Raw genomic sequence first — 19,438 nt, 5'->3', positions numbered from 1 at the left:
TCTTGAGCATTGGATTTGACCATTAAAAGGCAGAATAAACACAACATCCAGATGAAAATATTTAGAAAGTTGGTTAGCAGCTACACACACGAAACAGTTAACATTTCAGTTCAAAAACTCTTCATCAGAATGTGGATTTGGATACAGGATCTATTTGTCATGTCAATATTAGTTGGACTTACATGTGTAAATTATGTATAATTCATGTTCAGTTAAGTTTATGTTAACTTATGTTTGCCCTTGTAATGATGTTGCGGCTGCAAAAGCTAATTTTCATGTTATTTATATCCTATGTATTTATGCCTGTGCCAACAATAAATTTAAATTTAAAATTGAACATACAAAACATTCAGCCCCCACTTGCCTCACATGGTCAAATAGTTACTTGTGCCCGTCTGCAGTATTTTTATAATGAGTAATAGCACTCAAAGAAAATATTAGTAGCACAAAGGTCGCAGTAATTTCTCTTGTGGATTGTTCACAGCAGAGTTTTGGGGATTAATCGCTGATTCCAGGAGGTAATGTGGCAGGCATAAGTAGGTGCCTTCAGTTTATTAACCTATAGTAGTTTCAAACCAAGAGCCAACAGTGAAAAGGCAGGAATGCCATACATTTGATCCTTTTCTCTGTCTACAACTGATTTAATGCTGAAGTATAAATATTTGAATCCCTGCAGCCAATTTTAATTTTACTTTCACCCTCACATGCAGACATGTCTAATTTTAGTTGCAGTGAGTTGAGGAAGTTCCAGTGAGCAAGTCTTAGTGAACTTTATACTAATTTTAGTCAAGCTTCTGAGGGCAATTGACTGTATCCATGAATGTTGCAGCTAACATCAGCTGACTTCTCACAGAGCAGTAATACGATCTGAGAAGTTCCAAATCTGTTTGAAGCAGATCATGTCACGAGGTGCAATTGTACATTACACCGTCTTTGTCACTTTGTGGTCAGGGCAATAAATAACAACTGTTATTGGGAATGCTAAGAGAGAAACTAGACAATAAAATATCAGTAGCCTTTTGCATGAGATGTGAAATAAATATTGAATTTATGATAGTAGATATGCCAGTAAGTACTGAAAAGTGCAACAGAGATAAAAACACAACCAAGAGCGACTAATGGCTTGTTTCCGTGAAATTTTTGTACAGCATATCTATTGAATAGTTGACATTGTGTATAGTAATGTTCAAACAACCATTAACTGCAAGATTAAAAAGTCAATTATTTACTGCATATTCTAACAGTTTTATTACTTCATCCATTACCAAGTGGATGTCTAGAAGAGGTAGATCTTGGCAGGAACAAAATATGCTGCCAGGCATACTAATAGGATTCTGTTGAACAGAATCATTCAAGTGCTCTATGATATCCCCAAGGGGCTGTGTGTTAATATGGTGCATTTTTGCTTTAAGATCTCTTAGTCACTTGTAGGAGCTCCTAAAATTAGACTTGTTGGAACTGTTCCTCACTTGTCTTTTTGTGATGTGGGTATTGCAGGCACAGCAGGGATTTACAGGCCATTTCTGAGGCAGGACAGTGGTGTTGTAGGTGGTGGAATTGTCTCACCGCTCCAGTGGCCCACGTTTGATTCTGGCCTTTGGTGCTGTCTCTGTGGAGTTTGTATGTTTTCCAAATGACTATATGGCTTCCCTCTGTGTCCCCCTGAAGAGTGCGAAGTGTTAGGTTAATTAGCCACTGTTTCAGTTGGTAGGGAACCTGCAGTCGTTGGCGTTCCCTGTGCTTGAAGTTCTTGTCCTTGGACTGAAAAAAAGCTGCAGAAGGTTGTAAATCTAGTCAGCTCCATCTTGGATACTAGCCTACAAAGTATCCAAGACATCTTTAGGGAGTGGTATCGCAGAAAGGCAGTGTTCATTATTAAGGACCCCCAGCACCCAGAGTATGCCCTTTTCTCACTGTTACCATCAGGGAGGAGGTACAGAAGCCTGAAGGCACACACTCAGCGATTCAGGAACAGATTCTTCCCCTCTGCCATCCAATTCCTAAATGGACAATAACTCACTTTTTTTTCTATACAGTATTTCAGTTTTTGCGTGTTTTAAAAAAAATCTATTCAAGATACGTAATTGATTTACTTGGTTATTTATTATTTCATGTTTTATTTTGTTTTTTTTCTTTCTCTGCTAGATTATGTATCGCATTGAACTGCTGCTGCTAAGTTAACAGATCTCATGCCACATGCCGGTGATAATAAACCTGATGCTGATTAAGTGGGAAAGTAAAACATACCAGGATGATGCTGTCAGAACTGGTTCTGTGAGTCCACACAGTATTTTGTTGGTGAGGGAGGGAATGAAAGGTGGTAGATATAGACCTAATCAAGCTGGCAGCCTTCTGCTTAATGGATATGATATTCTTGAGTGCTGTTGGAGTTGTAGTTATCAAGTTAATTGGTGTAGCCTGTAGATAGTGGAATGGCACTGGGGTCAGAGGTTGAGTCACTTGCCAGAACATACCCTACTTTTGTAGCAACAATATTTTTATGCTTCAGTTTCAGACTATTGATGGTGACTGACTCAAGATTGAATGTTCAGGATGAGGTATGTTTGACAAAAGGCAATTGTTCTCCATAGAATCTTTGTATATTACTTCATAATACAACCTTTTCAAATATTTTAATTATACCTAGCAGATATCAAAGTGCTACTGATATCGATGTTGAAATGTTTTACTAATAATGCACTGCAAGCTGAAGTCATTAATATCATAAGATCAAAAATGAAAATGTTGCTATTTTGAAAATATAACAGTAAATAGTCCGTAGTGACAGACCGGGATCAATTACAGTTTGAAAGCTATCAGTGATCAAACTAATTACAATAGTAAAGCTAATTTTGTACACAGCCTTGGTGGCCTTACTCACCTATGAAGTACCTTTTAGCAAACTTAGTCCTAGTGCAAGGGTAAGCAATTCCTAGAAATCCTCTGCAGGTCAGATAGCATCTGTGAAGACAGAAACATTTTTCAACAGATGGGGCTTGATGTGTCCATCATTTTGGTTTTTATCTCAAATTTGCCCCAATTACAACACATTTCTTTGATATCAATAACTTCTGCCACTTCCAATTAAATCACTGCCTTCTTTCTTGTTATGTATATTGACCAATGTTTATATCTCAATCAATATCACTAAAGAAAAAGAAACAGATCTATACAGGAAGTGTGTTCCAGATTCCAACCTTATATTTTGCCTTATTTCCCCTTGGAATCTGCTCGCCCTTACCCTGAAACCATGCCCTTTCATTTTAGATACTTATGCTATGGGGGGGGGGGGGGGGGGGTGGATTTTCCTAAATTCTATGAATTATGCCCCTGATAATTTTTTATAACTGCCAGGTACTTCTCAATCTCCTCCGTTCCTAGGGAACCAAACTCAGTCAAGTTCTGACTCTCCGTATAACTGAAACACTCCACCACAACAATCCTGATGAATCTCCTCTTTGGTGCCACCTTGAGCTCTGTGGGTTCCTGACCATTGCAGAACCGCAGACCCATCTGGTGGCGCAACAGCACAACAAGGAGAGCAGGTGGTGCACAGTTCCATCCTGACCTCTGGTACTGCCTGTATGCAGCTGTGATTCCAGCGGCTTCTCCTGCTTCCTCTTATTCCAAAGACATAACATACTTGTCAACTGTAAAGTACCGTGTGTGAAAGTACCGTGTGTGTGTGTGTGTGTGTGTGTGTGTGTGTGTGTGTGTGTGTGTGTTTCTTTTGCGGGGAGAAGATGGTTTGGTTAGAGGGTGTAAAAGATATCAGGATGTGCTTGTTGAGCGTATGAGAGAGAATGGGCTAATGGGAGAATTGGAATTGTCTGAAAGCTGGCATAGACGATGGGCTGAATACAGCTACTAAGTCATGAGGGAATATGGGCATTAAACATGAGGATAATGGGCAGTTTATCCAGACTGTCTCTGGAGCTATCTATAAAATATTGTTGCAACCAATTGAGCAGATAATCAAAACACCCAATCCTTAATGGGTGAAACCTGTAAATAACAATTGCTGTTTTCAGCCAATATTTCTTATACTAAACAGTTCCAAAAATTGTAAACCAATGTTCTGCTTTTACAAATGTAACTGAGTCATATGTTATTCTAATAGCATTACAATATGTTAAGTCGTATAAATCCCCAGGGTCTGACTGAGTGCATTTGTGGACTTTGTTAGATGTGAAAGAGAAAATTACCAAGGCCCTTGTGAGGATATTTGCTTCATTTTTGCCTTTGTTACCACTTTATGCTATCTCCTTTGCTGCCTCTCCCTTTAATCCTGTACTCCTACGCCTTGTCTCCTTCAGTATCTCTACCACCTTTTATCCTTCTCCCAGCTTTTTTTAGAATATCTACCAGTAGCCCTGCCAAGGATCAGGAAAGTAGATAGATGCCTAAGAAGAGGTCAATGGAAAAACACACAGTATTTAGATAATCTAGTTTTATTAAGACCGTAACACCATAAGACATAGGAGCAAAATTAGGCTATACAGCCCATCGAGTCTGTTCCACCATTCCATCATGGCTGATCCCAGATCCCACATACACCTGCCTTCTTGCCATATCCTTTGATGCCCTGACTGATCAGGAAATAATCAACTTCCACCTTAAATGTACGCACGGACCTGGGCTCCACTGCAGAACATTCCATAGACTTACTACTCCCTGGCTAAAAAAAAATTCCTTCTTACCTCTGTTCTAAAGGGTCTCCTCTCAGTTTTGAGGTTGTGCCTTCTAGTTCTGGATATCCTCACCATAGAAAAAATCCTCTCCACATTCCCCAAGTAGTCCTTTCAACATTCGGTAGGTTTCAACGAGATCCCCCACCCCCCCGCATTCTTCTAAATTTCATTGAGTACAGGCCCAAAGCTGCCAAACGCTCCTTGTATGTTAACACCTTCATTCCTAGAATCATCCTCGTGAATCTCCTCTGCACTCACTCCAATGACAACATGTCCTTTCTGAGATATGGAGCCCAAAACTTTAGACAATTCTCCATGTGCAGCCTGACTAATGTCCTATAAAGCCTCAGCATTATCCCCTTGCTTTTATATTCTATTCCCTTTGAAATAAATACCAACATTGCATTTGCCTTCATTACCACAGACTCAACCTGTAAATTAACCTTTTGGGAGTCTTGCACGAGGACTCCTAAGTCCCTCTAATGTTTGAACCTTCTCCTCATTTAGGTAATGGTCTGCACTATTGTTCCTTTTACCAAGTTGCATTATCATACATTTCCCAACACTGTATTCCATCTGCCTCTTTTTGCCCATTTTTCCAATTCGTCTAAGACATGCTGCAATCGCATTGCTTCCTCAGCACTACCTACCCCTTTGTATGATCCACAAACTTTGCCACAAAGCTACCAATTCCATTATTCAAATCATTGCTAACAACGTGAAAAGCAACAGTCCCAATACTGACCCCTGAGGAACACCACTCATCATCGTCATGGCTTGGCTTCGTGAATGAAGATTTAGGAAGGGGGCTGCCCACGTCTGCTGCTGGCTCGCTGGTGGCTGACGAGGCCAACATGGGACAGGCAGACCTGGCAGCAGCGGCTGTGAGGGAAAATCTGTTCTGGGTTTGGTGCTGCTGTGTCACGGTTCTTCCTCCTTCTCCTTTTGTCCTCAAGGCCAGACCTGCAGGTGTTCTTGAGGGAGGAGACAGACTGGTGAATGGTGTGTCACCAGACCACGCGATCGGAGGCTAGAGTAGACCACTGGCAATGGTCAAAATGACAGGCACCAAGGGATTTCTTCAGAGAGTTCTTATACCTCTTTCTCGGTGCCCCTCTGTCACGGTAGCCAGTGGAGAGTTTGCCATACAGCACAATAACCATACAACAATTACAGCATGGAAATAGGCCATCTCAGTCCTTCTAGTCCATGCCGAACGCTTACTTTCACCTAGTCCCACCAACCTGCACTCATCCCATAACCCTCCATTCCTTTCCTGTCCATATACCTATCCAATTTTACTTTAAATGACAATGTCGAACCTGCCTTTACCACTTCTACTGGGAGCTCGTTCCGCACAGCTACCACTCTCTGAGTAAAGAAGTTCCCCCTCGTGTTACCCCTAAACTTTTGCCCCCTAACTCTCAACTCATGTCCTCTTGTTTGAATCTCCCCTACGCTCAATGGAAAAAGCCTATCCACGACAACTCTATCTACCCCCTCATAATTTTAAATACCTCTATCGAGCCCCCCCTCAACCTTCTATGCTCCAAAGAATAAAGACCTAACTTGTTCAACCTTTCTCTGTAACTTAGGTGCTGAAACCCAGGTAACATTCTAGCAAATCTTCTCTATATCTCTCTATTTTGTTGACATCTTTCCTATAATTCGGTGACCAGAACTGTACACAATACTCCAAATTCAGCCTTACCAATGCCTTGCACAATTTTAACATTACATCCCAACTCCTATACTCTATCTCTTACTATCTTTCCTTTCGGTTAGTCCTGATGAAGGGTCTCAGCCCCAAACGTCGACAGTGCTTCTCCCTATCGATGCTGCCTGGCCTGCTGTGTTCTACCAGCATTTTGTGTGTGTTGTTGTTCCTATACTCAATGCTCTGATTTATAAAGGCCAGCATACCAAAAGCTTTCTTCACCACCCAATCCACATGAGATTCCACCTTCAAGAAACTATGCACCATTATTCCTAGATCACTCTGTTCTACTGCATTCCTCAATGCTCTACCATTTACCATGTATGTACTATTTTGATTATTCCTACCAAAATGTAACACCTCACACTTATCAGCATTAAACTCCATCTGCCATCTTTCAGCCCACTGTTCTAACTGGCCTAAATCTCTCTGCAAGCTTTGAAAACCTACTTCATTATCCACAACGCCACCTGTCTTAGTATCATCTGCATACTTACTAATCCAATTTACCACCCCATCATCCAGATCATTAATGTATATGACCATCTTGTCCATTTTACTACTTCAATATTAATACCTAACAATTGAACCTTCCTAACTAACCTTCCGTGTGGAACCTTGTCAAAGGGCCTTACTGAAGTCCATACAGACAACATCCACTGCTTTACCCTTGTCAAATTTCCTAGTAACCTCTTTGAAAAATTCAATAAGATTTGTCAAACATGACCTTCCATGCACAAATCCATGTTGACTGTTCCTAATCAGACCTTATCAATCCAGATAACTGTATATACCAGCTCTAAGAATAGTTTCCATTAATTTACCCATCACTGACGTCAAACTTACAGGCCTATAATTGCTAGGTTTACTCTTAGAACCCTTTTTAAACAATGGAACAACATGAGCAATATGCCAATTCTCCGGCACCATCCCCATTTCTAATGACATTTGAAATATTTCTGTCAGAGCCCCTGCTATTTCTACACTAACTTCTCTCAAGATCAATATCCTGTCAGGACCCGCAGACATCGACTTTTATATTCCTTAAAAGCTCCTGGACTTCCTCTTCTCTAATCATCATAGTTTCCATAACTTCCCTACTTGTTTCCCTTACCTGACATAGTTCAATATCTTTCTCCTTAGTGAATACCGAAGAAAAGAAATTGTTCAAAATCTCCCCCATCTCTTTCGGCTCCACACATAGCTGTCCACTCTGATTCTCTAAGGGACCAATTTTATCCCTCACTATTCTTTTGCTATTAATGTAACTGTAGAAACCCTTTGGATTTATTTTCACCTTACTTGCCAAAGCAACCTCGTATCTTCTTTTAGCTTTTCCAGTTTCTTTCTTAAGATTCTTTTTACATTCTTTATATTCCTCAAGCACCTCATTGACTCCATGCTGCCTATATTTATTGTAGATATCTCTCTTTTTCCGAACCAAGTTTTCAATATCGCTTGAAAACCATGGCTCTCTCAAACTTTTAACCTTTCCTTTCAACCTAACAGGAACATAAAGATTCTGTACCCTCAAGATTTCACCTTTAAATAACCTCCATTTCTTTATTACATCCTTCCCATAAAAACAAGTTGTCCCAACCCACTCCTTCTAAATCCTTTCGCATCTCCTCAAAGTTAGCCTTTCTGCAATCGAAAATCTCAACCCTGGGTCCAGTCCTATTCTTCTCCATAATTATATTGAAGCTAATGACATTGTGATCACTGGACCCAAAGTGCTCCCCAACACATACATCCGTCACCTGACCTATCTCATTCCCTACAGGAGATCCAACACTGCCACTTCTCTAGTTGGTACCTCTATGTGTTGCTGCAAAAAACTATCATGCACACATTTTACAAATTCCAAACCATACATCCCTTTTACAGTATGGGCTTCCCAGTCTATGTGTGGAAAATTAAAATCTCCCACAATCACAACCCTGTGCTTACTATAAATATCTGCTATCTCCTTACAAATTTGCTCCTCCAATTCTCACTCCCCATTAGGTGGTCTATAATACACCCCTATAAGAGTTACTACACACCTTTCCCATTCCTCAATTCCACCCAAATAGCCTCTGTAGACGAGCCCTCTAATCTATCCTGCCAGAGCACCGCTGTAATATTTTCTCTGACAAGAAATGCAATACCTCCCCCTCTTGCCCCTCCAATTCTATCACACCTGTAGCAACGAAATCCAGGAATGTTTAGTTGCCAATCACACCCCTCCTGCAATCATGTTTCACTAATAGCTACAACATCATATTTCCAGGTATCAATCCATGCTCTAAGCTCATCCACCTTTCTTACAATGCTCCTAGTATTAAAATAAATGCATTTAAGAAATTCTCCACCTCTTACTCTCTGTTTATCACTAACGGTGCAAACAACTTTACTATCTTCTTTTTCTTCCTTCTCCCATACATCTGTTCCTACACTCAGGTTCCCCTCCCCCCTTGAATCTAGTTTAAATCCACTAGAGCCTCTCTAGCAAACTTACCTGCAAGAATATTTGTCCCCCTTCAGTTCAGATGTAAACCATCCCGCCGGAACAGGTCCCACCTTCCCTGGAAAACTGCCCAATTATCTTTAAATCTAAAGACAAACCCTTCTGCTCCATGTCTTCAGCCACGTGTTGATCTGCGCTATCTTACTATTTCTAAACCCGCCTGCACGTGGCACTGGTAGCAATCCTGAGATTGCCATCCTGGAGGTCCTGACCTGTAACTTGGTGCCTAACTCCCTAAACTCACCTTTCAGGACCTCCTCACTCTTCCTACCCACGTCATTGGTCCCTACATGGACCACGACATCCGGCTGCTCACTCTCCCTCTTGAGATTACTGAGAACTCGATCCGAGATATCGCAGACCCTGGCACCAGGGAGGCAACAGACCATTTGGGATTCTCAATCTCTTCCACAGAACCTCTTATCTGTTCCCCTAACTACCAAATCCCCTATCACTACTGCTCTCCACTTTTCCCTCCTTCCCTTCTGAGCTGAGGGTCCAGTCTCAGTGCCAGAGACGCAACCACTGCGACTTGTCCCTGGTAGGTCGTCTCCATCAACAGTATCCAAAATGATATACTTATTATTGGTGGGAATAGCCACTGGGGTGCTCTGCTCATTCTGTCTATTCCCCTTCCCTCTCCTGACAGTCACCTAGCTACCTGTCTCTTGACTCTTAGGGGTGACTACCTCCCTGAAACTCCAGTCTATTATTGCATCCGCCTCCCGAATGATCCGAAGTTCATCCAGCTCCAGCTTCAGTTCCCTAACACGGTTTGTCAGGAGCTGCAGCTGAATGCACCTTTTGCAGGTGTTGTCATCAGGGACAGCTGTGCTCGCCCTGACTTCCCACATACTGCAAACGGAGCATTCGACTGCCCTAACTGCTGCCTCCATTACCTACTCCTAAGCTAATTAGATCAATTAAAGGAGCTTACCTGGCCTTATCTCACTGGGAGCAAGCTCGTCCTCAGCCTCTGCTTGCCGAAGCCTCTCGAGCCAGAGCCTGGACAAAGCCCTATCTTGGGCTGGTGATGATCCTCCATCCTGGAGACGTGCCCTGTCCAGCGCAGCTGCATCTTCAACAGCCTGGCCTCGATGCTGGTGACCTCTGCTTGTTCGAGGACTTCGATGTTGGTGACGAAGTCACTCCAGTGGATGCTAAGGATGGTGCGGAGGCAGTGCTGGTGAAAACGCTCAAGGATTCATAGGTGGTGACGGTAGGTGACCCATGACTCGGAGCTGTACAGGAAGGTGGTCAATACACTGGCTCTGAACACCACTAACCAACCAGAAAAGGCCCTTTTTATTCCCACTCACTGCCTCCTGCCTGTCAGCTATTCCACTATCCATGCTAGTATCTTTCATGTTACACCATAGGATTTTATCTTGTTAAGCAGCCTCATGTGTGGCACCTTAGCAAACGCCTTCTGGGAATCCAAGTAAATGACATCCACTACCTCTCCTTTGTCCACCCTGCTTGTTACTTCCTCAAAGCACTCTAACAAATTTGTCAGGCAAGATTTCCCTTTCTAGAAACCATGCTAACTTTGACTTATTTTCTCATTAGCCTCCAAGTAACTTGAAATGTCATCCTTAATAATAGACTCCAATACTTTCCCAACCACCGAGATGCGGTAGATGTGGTGTACTTGGATTTTCAGAAGGCCTTTGACAAGGTGCTGCACATGGGGCCTCTTAGCAAGATAAGAGCTCATGGAATTACAGAGAAGTAACTAGCGTGGGTGGAGCATTGGCCGATTTATAGAAAAAGGGAGCGGAAAAAAGGGATCCTATTCTGGCTGGCTGACAGTGACCAGCGGAGTTCCACAGGGGTCGATGTTGGGACCTCTGCTTTTTGCGATGTATGTCAAGGATTTGGACTATGGGATTAATGGATTTGTGGCTAAATTTGCTGATGATACAAAGATAGGTGGAGGACTGGGTAGTGTTGAGGAAATGGAGAGCCTGCAGAGAGATTTAGATACTTTAGGAGAATGGGCAAAGAAGCGGCAAATAAATAATATTGGAAAGTGTATTGTCATACACTTTGGTGGAAGAAATAAACAGGCAGACTATTATTTAGATGGGGAGAGAATTCAAAATGCAGAGATGCAAAGGCACTTTGGAGTCCTTGTGCAAGATACCCTAAAGTTTAACCTCCGGGTTGAGTCGGTTGTGAAGAAGGCGAATGTAATGTTGGCATTCATTTCTAGAGGTATAGCATATAAGATCAGGGATGTGATGTTGAGGCTCTATAAGGCATTCATGAGACTGCACTTGGTGTATTGTGTGCAGTTTTGGGCTCCTTATTTAAGAAAGGATATACTGACATTGGACAGGTTTCAGAGAAGATGCACAGGAATGATTCCAGGAATGAAAGGGTTACATGTGAGGAACGTCTGGCAGCTCTTGGGCTCTATTCCCTGGAGTTCAGGAGAATGATGGGGACCTCATAGAAACATTCCGAATGTTAAAAGGCCTGAACAGATTAGATATGGCAAAATTATTTCCCATGGTAGGGGAGTCTAGGACAAGAGGGCATGACTTCAGGATTGAAGGACATCTATCCGGAACAGAGATGCAGAGAAATTACTTCAGTCAGAGCATGGTAAATCTGTGGAATTTGTTGCCATGAATGGCTTTAGAGGCCAAGTCATTGAGTGCACTTAGGTTCTTGATTAGTCAGGACATCAAAGGGTATGGGGAAAAGGCAGGGAAGTGGGGATGACTGGAGGAATTGGATCAGCCCATGATTGAATGGTGGAACAGACACAATGGGCCAAATGGCCTACTTTTGTTCCTGTATCTTGTGGTTTTATGGTCTATAATTTCCTTTCTTTTGCCTTCCTCCCTTCTTAAAGAGTGCAGTCCTCTGGGATCATGCCAGAATCAAGTAATTCTTGAAAGATTATGACCAATGCATTCGTTATCTCTTCAGCAACCTCTCTCAGGACTCTGGGATATAATCCACATGGTCCAGGTGACTTAACCACCATAAGACCTTTGAGTTTGTCTAGCACCTTTTCCTTTGTAATAGCAATAGCACTCACTCCTACTCCCTGACACTCATGGACCTCTGGCACACTGCTAGTACGTTCCTTAGTGAAGACAGTTGCAAAATACCCTTTAAGTTCATCTGCCATTTCTTTGTCCCCCAGTGCTACCTCACCAGCATCATTTTCCAGTGGTCCAATATCAACTCCTACCTCCCTTTTATTCTTTACATAACTGAAATAAAACTTTTTGTATCCTGCTTCATATTATTGGCTAGTCTCCCCTCATATTTCATCCTTTCCATTCTTGGTTCACTGCATGATGCTGCTTGCAATGAGACAAGAACTCTTAGTTAATGTCTTTTTCACCTGCTGCTGTGCCTAATTCTGATTGGTACTCTCTTCGAGAGGGCAATGTGAAGCTCCATGCCAACAGAAAACAGCCGAAGTGCGGTAGCACAAAGGGCACCAAGTGAGACAGGCCCAAGCCTGGAACTGCAGTGAAGGAGAGGTGGGCAGCAGCACAGTGCAATTGAGACGGACACCCACAGAAGAACGGACACTTGGCACTATGCTGGAACCATCAGACATGACTCAGTGCTGGGAGTGTGGAAGAGCACCACTGTGGAATGAAACAGCCAATGCTGACTATGAGTACCTGGCACAGTCTGGAACCTAGAGAGAACTAAGAATGAGAATGAAAAACATTTGGCAGGAGAGTGGGAGACAGAAAGAGAGAGGGGCAATGGGGAGAGAAAGGGGAAGAGAGAGGTGGGGGCGGAACGGAACTAGAGGGAGGAGTAAGAGTACAATTTAAGTAGTTAATTCATAGCACTTTATCACTTGCCCTATTGATTTGACCTTTGCAGGTGAGAACACGTCAAAGAGAAAGAATCCCCTTTTGGACACTCCAAAATTACTTCTGTTATTAAAATACTGGAAATTCTGTATGTCCAGATTAAATTAGTGAAACATTGTAAAAAGATCAATATATTCTAAGGCAGAGTAAAACAGATTTTTTTCGATTATAATAGCACATGTTTATATTAAGTTCAATAACTTACAAGCACCTCCAAGTAATTTATCCAACTGTTGTCAATGTGTAGTGAAACTCAATGTAGTCTAAGTACTGATAAAATATAGTCAAAATCAACAATTTTTCTTTCAGTTTCTCCCACTTTTACCAGGCTCAGTGTGTAGCATGACCCCAGCTATGCCTGCCTTTTCGTTGGCTATGTGGAACAGTCCCCTGTTCCAAGCCTTTCCTGGTAATGCTCCCCAACTCTTACTATGCTACATTGTTGATGGCATTGGTTCTGCTTCATACACCAGTGCTGAGCTCGTCAATTTCATCAACTTTCCTCCAGTTTCCACACTGCCATTAAATTCACTTGGTCCATTTCTGACACTTCTCTCCCCTTTCTCAATCACTCTGTCTCCATCTTTGGAAACAAACTTACCAACTAGCATGGCTACCTTGACTGCTTCCCCACCCAGTCTCCTATAAAATGCCGCTCCCTTTGTCTCCGCTGCATTTGTTCACGGGATGAGGCTTTCCTTTCCAGGACGTCATAGATATATCCCTTCTTCAAAGAGTCGGATTTCCCTTCCTTCACCATCGATGCTACACTCACCCACATCTCCTCTATTTCTCAGTCATCTGCCTTCACCCCATCTTCAAGCCACCTTAAAAGGGATAGAGTTCTTTTTGTCCTCACGTACCACCTCATGAGCCTCCACATCCGGCAGTTCATTCTCCACAGCCTTTGCCACCTTCAACAGGTCCCTATCATCAAACACATCTTTACCTCCCAATTTTATGCTTTCTGTTGAGATCAGTCCTTCCGTGATTCCTATGTCCGTTCATACCTCCCCACTAATCTTCCTCCTGGCACTTAACCCTGCAAACAGAAAAAAGTGCTGTCAGACACCTTCACTTCATCCACAGAAAGCAGGATTCTCAGTAGCCAACCCTTTTAATTCCAATCTCTATTCCCATTCCAACATGTCACTCCATGGCCTCCTCTCCTGCCACGATGAGGCCACTTTCAGGTTGGAGGAGCAGCACCTCATATTCCGTCTGGTTAGTCTCCAAACTGATGACATGAACATCGATTTACCCCCTCCCCTCTTCTTCAGTTCTGCACTCTGGCCCCTCTCTTACCTCTTCTCTTCCCCCTTCTCCTACCCTTTCTCCCAGGGTCAATTCTCCTCTCCTATCAGATTCCTTCTACAGCCCGTTCCACCTGCCACCTCCTAGCTTCTTACTTCATTCCCCTTCCCCCATTGATTTGGCTTCTCATTTCATCTTCTAGCTTGTTTTCCTACACTTTCCCCCCACCTGCTTATTCTGGCTTCTTCCCCCCACCCCCAGTTCCAATGAAGGGTCTCAGATTGAAAAGTCAACTGTTTATTCATTTCCATGGATGCCGCCTGACCTGCTGAGTTCCCCCAGCTTTGTGTCTGTGTTGCTCTGGATTTGCAGCATCTGCAGAATGTCTTGTGTTTATGACTAATGTTTCTTGTCCTTATGGGTGTGATACTATAATAACTGTCAACAGTTGGAGCAAAATTAAACAACTGAGTAGGGAAATAAAGCAGCTAAATACACATTATTCTGCTTTTGTTCCATTTGGAATTTATAGTCAATCCAAATATTAAAGTCCTAAAATTATACTTATCTGTATTTGATTTTGAGTTGACTGATAAGGTATTCACATAGTGACCAAACCCCAACAAGTAGCAAATTTGATCTTCTATTAAGGATATTTCAATTTACTTACTTTCATTCTGACAACATACATTGAAGAAAATATCATCCTGTATAGTGGTCTAGAATTTCATATATAAAATATGAATTGATAGGAATACAATGATAAATTAAAGCAGACTAGAGACCTAGGAAGTGGAACATTGTTGTAGTTGATACAAATTTCCAGAAAGTGTGCTACAAATACTGTAATTTCACATTTTTATGAACTGTAACAATTTAGAAACGAACCAGCAGCAATAGAGTTTACACTTGGAGTTTGGTTTTGACGTTAAAACCACTATCTTTAGTAGCATCAGCTTAACCAAGATAAACAAAAGTTGACAGTGTTATGTGTACGTGTGTGTGTAAATATAACTCCCAAACTACTGAGTTTGGGGGAACAAGGCTTAGAGTCTTGAGATGGGAAAGCATGGAAGTTCAGTTCATCCATGGAATAAATGATGGGAGAGAGATATTTGTAATCCAAGGTAAAACGTAGAGAGAAGGCAATTTCATCAAAATCCCCAGGTTCCACAATGGTAATTAATAATATCAGTGGTGGAAGATCCTCCGTCGAGCCGTTCCAAATCCACACACAAATTCCCACCTGAGTAATCTGTCACAGGGACGCCGTCTTCAAAGGGTTAGCACATAACACACCCAGGCAGGGGTTAACTTTGAGGTCCCACAGGATATTCCTAAATCCACTCCTGTGGATTATATGAAGTGACAGCCACACATTCGATGCACACTGGATCGATAATCAACCCACCCTTGTGGCCATAGCAGAGTTCCAAATTCCTGGCTTTGACAAGCTGGAGCTGCTACCTTTTCCAGTTTCGCTCCTCTCTCTCTCTCTCTCTCTCTCTTATTCTGACTTCTGACTGCGACTGTCTGTGTCCTTGTGTTAAAGGTAAACAAGCTGCGAGTCAGACAGTGAGCAAAGTAACTTCACTGGAATATTAAAATTCATGTGCCAAAGGCAGGGGCTTCTCCTGACTGCCTGATTTACATTGCTCTTCCACCCATCATTATCAAAAGGGATTTATTAATCATTCATCCAATTCCTGTTCATGAGATTTTGCTGCTAATTTTCTTAAACAGTTTCACTATACCTTAGAGAATTTTCCCAAGTTGTTTCTGAGAGGTATTTTAAACAATATGAAAGATTTTATTTTCATTTTTGAATTTACCCTTTAATGGAGAAGGCTATGTTGTTAAAAAAAAAGTTTATAATTACATGTTGTTTTAGAATACAGTGGATTCTGGTTAATTAGACACATTGGGATATGTACATTTGGCCTAAGTAAGCAGCTGCCCCAATTAGCCAAAGTTTCAAGGAAATAGTTTAAAAAATATAAAAAAAGACAAACTACCATTTAACTGTGTAACAAATCATGTATTAAAATGAAATACAGACAAATTAGAACACAGATCTAGTACTTTCCAAGAGCTCATGACAAATCAACTCTTCTTGGGCTTCCACCTGGGTATCGGTATTGATCATAACCGTCGTTTCGATGACAAACTCTGCTATCTCCATCAGGGATGATGATCTCTGATGAAGATGGCAGAGTTTGTCATTGAAACATCAGTTATAATCGATAACTGTGCCCAGCTGAAAGCCTGAGAAATTAGAACACTATCAATATTACCACTTTTATAAAACTGCGTTGTTCCTAATTGTTATCGACGGAGAGATTCGTACAGCGTACACTGCCGTCTTCTTTTGATTGACTGCAAATGAACAAGATCAGCCCAAGCACCTGGTACAGATAATGGACTGCTGTCAGTGCCTTCCTGCATGAAGTAATGTCAAAAATCACTGGTTTTTAATTTGGTGTTGGTTGGCACAATTGAATAACATAACACACACACATGCAACTGATGCTATTTAAAACCTGTTTGCTCTAAGCACTGTGTAGTGTCTAACAATTACACAAGTGCACAAGATTGACGCTAGTTGGAAACTGTTACACCCTCCAAATCTTCATTATCATTGTAACATTCAAGATGATTGTCAATATCTTGAAATTCTTCGTGGTTCCTAATTTGCTGAAGTAGGGAAATCATTTCATTTTCGCTCCTCGCCACTTCTCTCATCTCCAAGCCTGAATGGTTGAAACCGCGGTGAGCAAAACAGATCTGAATTTTCTTGCTACCTCTTTCTCGCCAACTATCAGTGACAAAACTCATTGTTTTTTGAACACAAACATGTGCAACTGTAGCTATTTAAAAACTGTTCACTCTAAGCTTGGTGTAGTATCCAATGGCTGCACAAGTGCACTCAGCTGACACTAGTTCCAAATTGTTCAGCAACGGTCTCCTGTCCCAGTTAAGCAGCATGGTGTCCCAAATAAATAAAGGTTATGATACAACTGAATAGTTTTGTTTTCATTTGAGAGAGCAAGCAACTAAGAGTTAATCATGTTACTGTATGTCTGGAATCACATATAGACAGGCAGGGGCAGCAGATCTCATTGTCTAAAAGGTGTGAGAAAAAGAGATTATGTATTAGGATATCCAATAGTTTTGTAGAAAATAGTGATTTTTATGTCGTTGATTCCAGATTACTAACTGAATTTAAAATGCATGGTGAGATTTGATTTCACATCTCCGGGTGATTAGTGCAGGCCCCAGTGTTACCAGTCCCAATGACATTATCGCTGTGCCTCTACCCTATCCCTGAAGTAAGAAAGTGATTCATTTTATGCCCAGGTGTAAAGTTAAAATTTATAAGTAGCTGTAAATTGGAAAAGTAAAACTGGTATAATATACACTGCATAGCATCAATCTTTCAGAGTGGAACTGAAATGGTACCGATTTGGATCTAGTCTAAGGTTTTATGTTTACTCCTTATAAATAATTCAGGCAGGAACAATATGTACTTGGACCTAAACTGAACTGACATGTGGTTTTAGCTTCTACAATGTTTTAGATCAGACCTTTCAGCTTCCCAAGCACTTCACCCTTAGTAATAACAACAACACTCACTTCTGCCATGTGACACTCTTGGGTTTCTGGCACACTGCTTGTATCTTCCACAGTGAAGACTGACGCAAAATACTAATTAAGTTCATCTTCTATTTTTTTGTCCCCCTTTGTAACCTCTCCAGCATCATTTTCCAGCAATCTGATATCCACCCTTGCCTCTCTTTCACATTTTATATATCTGAATTGGTATCCTTTTATGTTATTGAGTAGCTTCCCTTCATATTTCATCTTTACTCTCCTCACGGCTTTGTACTTGCCTTCTGTGGTTTTTAAAAATTTTCCAATCCAATCACTTAAATTCCCACTGTTTTTTTCTATACCGTATGTCCTCTTTTTTGCTTTTATGTTGTCTTTGACTTCCCTCGTTAGCCATGGTTGCCTCATGCTCCTTGAGGGGGGAAAGCATCAGAGTAAAAAGGTTGGGGGAGGGGAAGGAGGGCAAGTTAGAAGGTGATAGGTGAAGTCAGGTGGGTGGGAAAGGTAAAGGGCTATAGCAGAAGGAATTGCATAAGAGAGAAGCGTGCACCATAGGAGAAAGGGAAGAATGAGGGGCACTAGGGGGAGGTGATAGGCAGGTCAGGAGAAGAGGTAAGAGGCCAAAGTGGACAGACAGACAGACAGACATACTTTATTGATCCCAAGAGAAACTGGGTTTCGTTACAGCCGCACCAACCAAGAATAGAGAAGAAAAATAGCAATATAAAACCACAAATAATAATAAGTTAATCATGCCAAGTGGAAATAAGTCCAGGACCAGCCTATTGGTTCAGGGTGTCTGACACTCCGAGGGAGGAGTTGTAAAGTTTGATGGTCACAGACAGGAATGACTTCCTATGACGCAGAGTATCTCGGTGGAATGAGTCTTTGGCTGAACGTACTTCTGTGCCTAACCTGCACATTATGGAGTGGATGGGAGTCATTGTCCAAGATGGCGTGCAAGAAGAGGGAAGGGGAGAAAGGAAAAAAGAAAAAAATACCCGAAGGAGAGATCGATGTTCATGCCATCAGGTTGGAGGCAACCCAAACAGATATGAGCTGGAAAACATTAAGAGCGCAGATGTCCGGGAAATAAGGGAGATGGCAGTGAAGGCAGCATCAATGATGCAGGAAGGGAAACCCTGATCTTTGAAGAAGGAGTACACCTCTGATTTCCTGGAAAGAAAAGCTTCATTGAGGGAACAGATGTGGCAGAGCTGCAGGAGCTGAGAAAAGGGAATTTCATTTTTACAGGAGACAGGATAACAGATATGGTGGAGATGAAAGAACTGAGAAAAGGGAATAGCATTTTTACAGGAGACCCTCCCTTAGCCCACACAGCTTTGCAAAAACTTCTCTATTAACATGAGGAGGTGGTGTCACAACTGGAAGAGCTGTTCCATAGACTAATGAAGTATCAGAATTATACTTTAGATTTCACCACCACAGTCCTTCGGTACAGCTCGTGGACAGTACAGACTCACCAGCAGTGGCACCAGCCTTGGTAGAGCTCAACGTTGACTCCAGACGAATGTAGTCTTACAGCATCAGGGTAAACATGGACAAGGAAATCTCCTCCTGACTGTCCTCTCCCTCGCTGATGATTCAATCTGCTCCTCACGGAACAACACTTGGAAGAAATGAGGACACAATTATACTCTAGGAGGTGGAATTCAATGGTCTTCGCCAACAGTGGCTTGGTAGGACCACTGTTAACCGAAGTGTTTAAGACTGAGAAGCTCTGTTCCTCCAGCAGCTTGTTTCTTGAGTTTGAAGTTCATAACTGGCATAATATAATTTGACA

At 41.9% G+C, this 19,438-nt stretch overlaps 1 protein-coding gene across 13 annotated transcripts in view; it reads left to right on the top strand.

Annotated features, from left to right (window-relative positions):
- LOC132405391 (uncharacterized) overlaps positions 1-19,438 on the top strand; it is a 160,397-nt gene that overhangs the window by 7,483 nt on the left and 133,476 nt on the right. For 10 of the 13 annotated variants that reach the window (XR_009515849.1, XR_009515847.1, XR_009515845.1 and 7 more), the window contains exons 2-3: positions 2,146-2,274; positions 2,510-2,558. Coding sequence is in view for 5 of the 13 variants with exons in the window: in XM_059990160.1 (XP_059846143.1) it covers positions 2,252-2,274; positions 2,510-2,558 (72 nt within the window). In the remaining 8 variants the exon portion in view is untranslated. Of the gene's footprint in view, positions 1-2,145; positions 2,275-2,509; positions 2,559-3,354; positions 4,113-12,781; positions 14,596-19,438 lie in introns of those variants that run through there. The other 3 variants (XR_009515848.1, XR_009515850.1, XR_009515851.1) reach the window with 3 other exon arrangements.

This window comes from Hypanus sabinus, chromosome 15 (assembly GCF_030144855.1).
Source record: "Hypanus sabinus isolate sHypSab1 chromosome 15, sHypSab1.hap1, whole genome shotgun sequence".
NCBI classification, from domain to species: Eukaryota; Metazoa; Chordata; class Chondrichthyes; order Myliobatiformes; family Dasyatidae; genus Hypanus; species Hypanus sabinus.
Note: the sequence above shows the minus strand (reverse complement) of the source record. Positions and strands in the feature narration are given on the sequence as shown.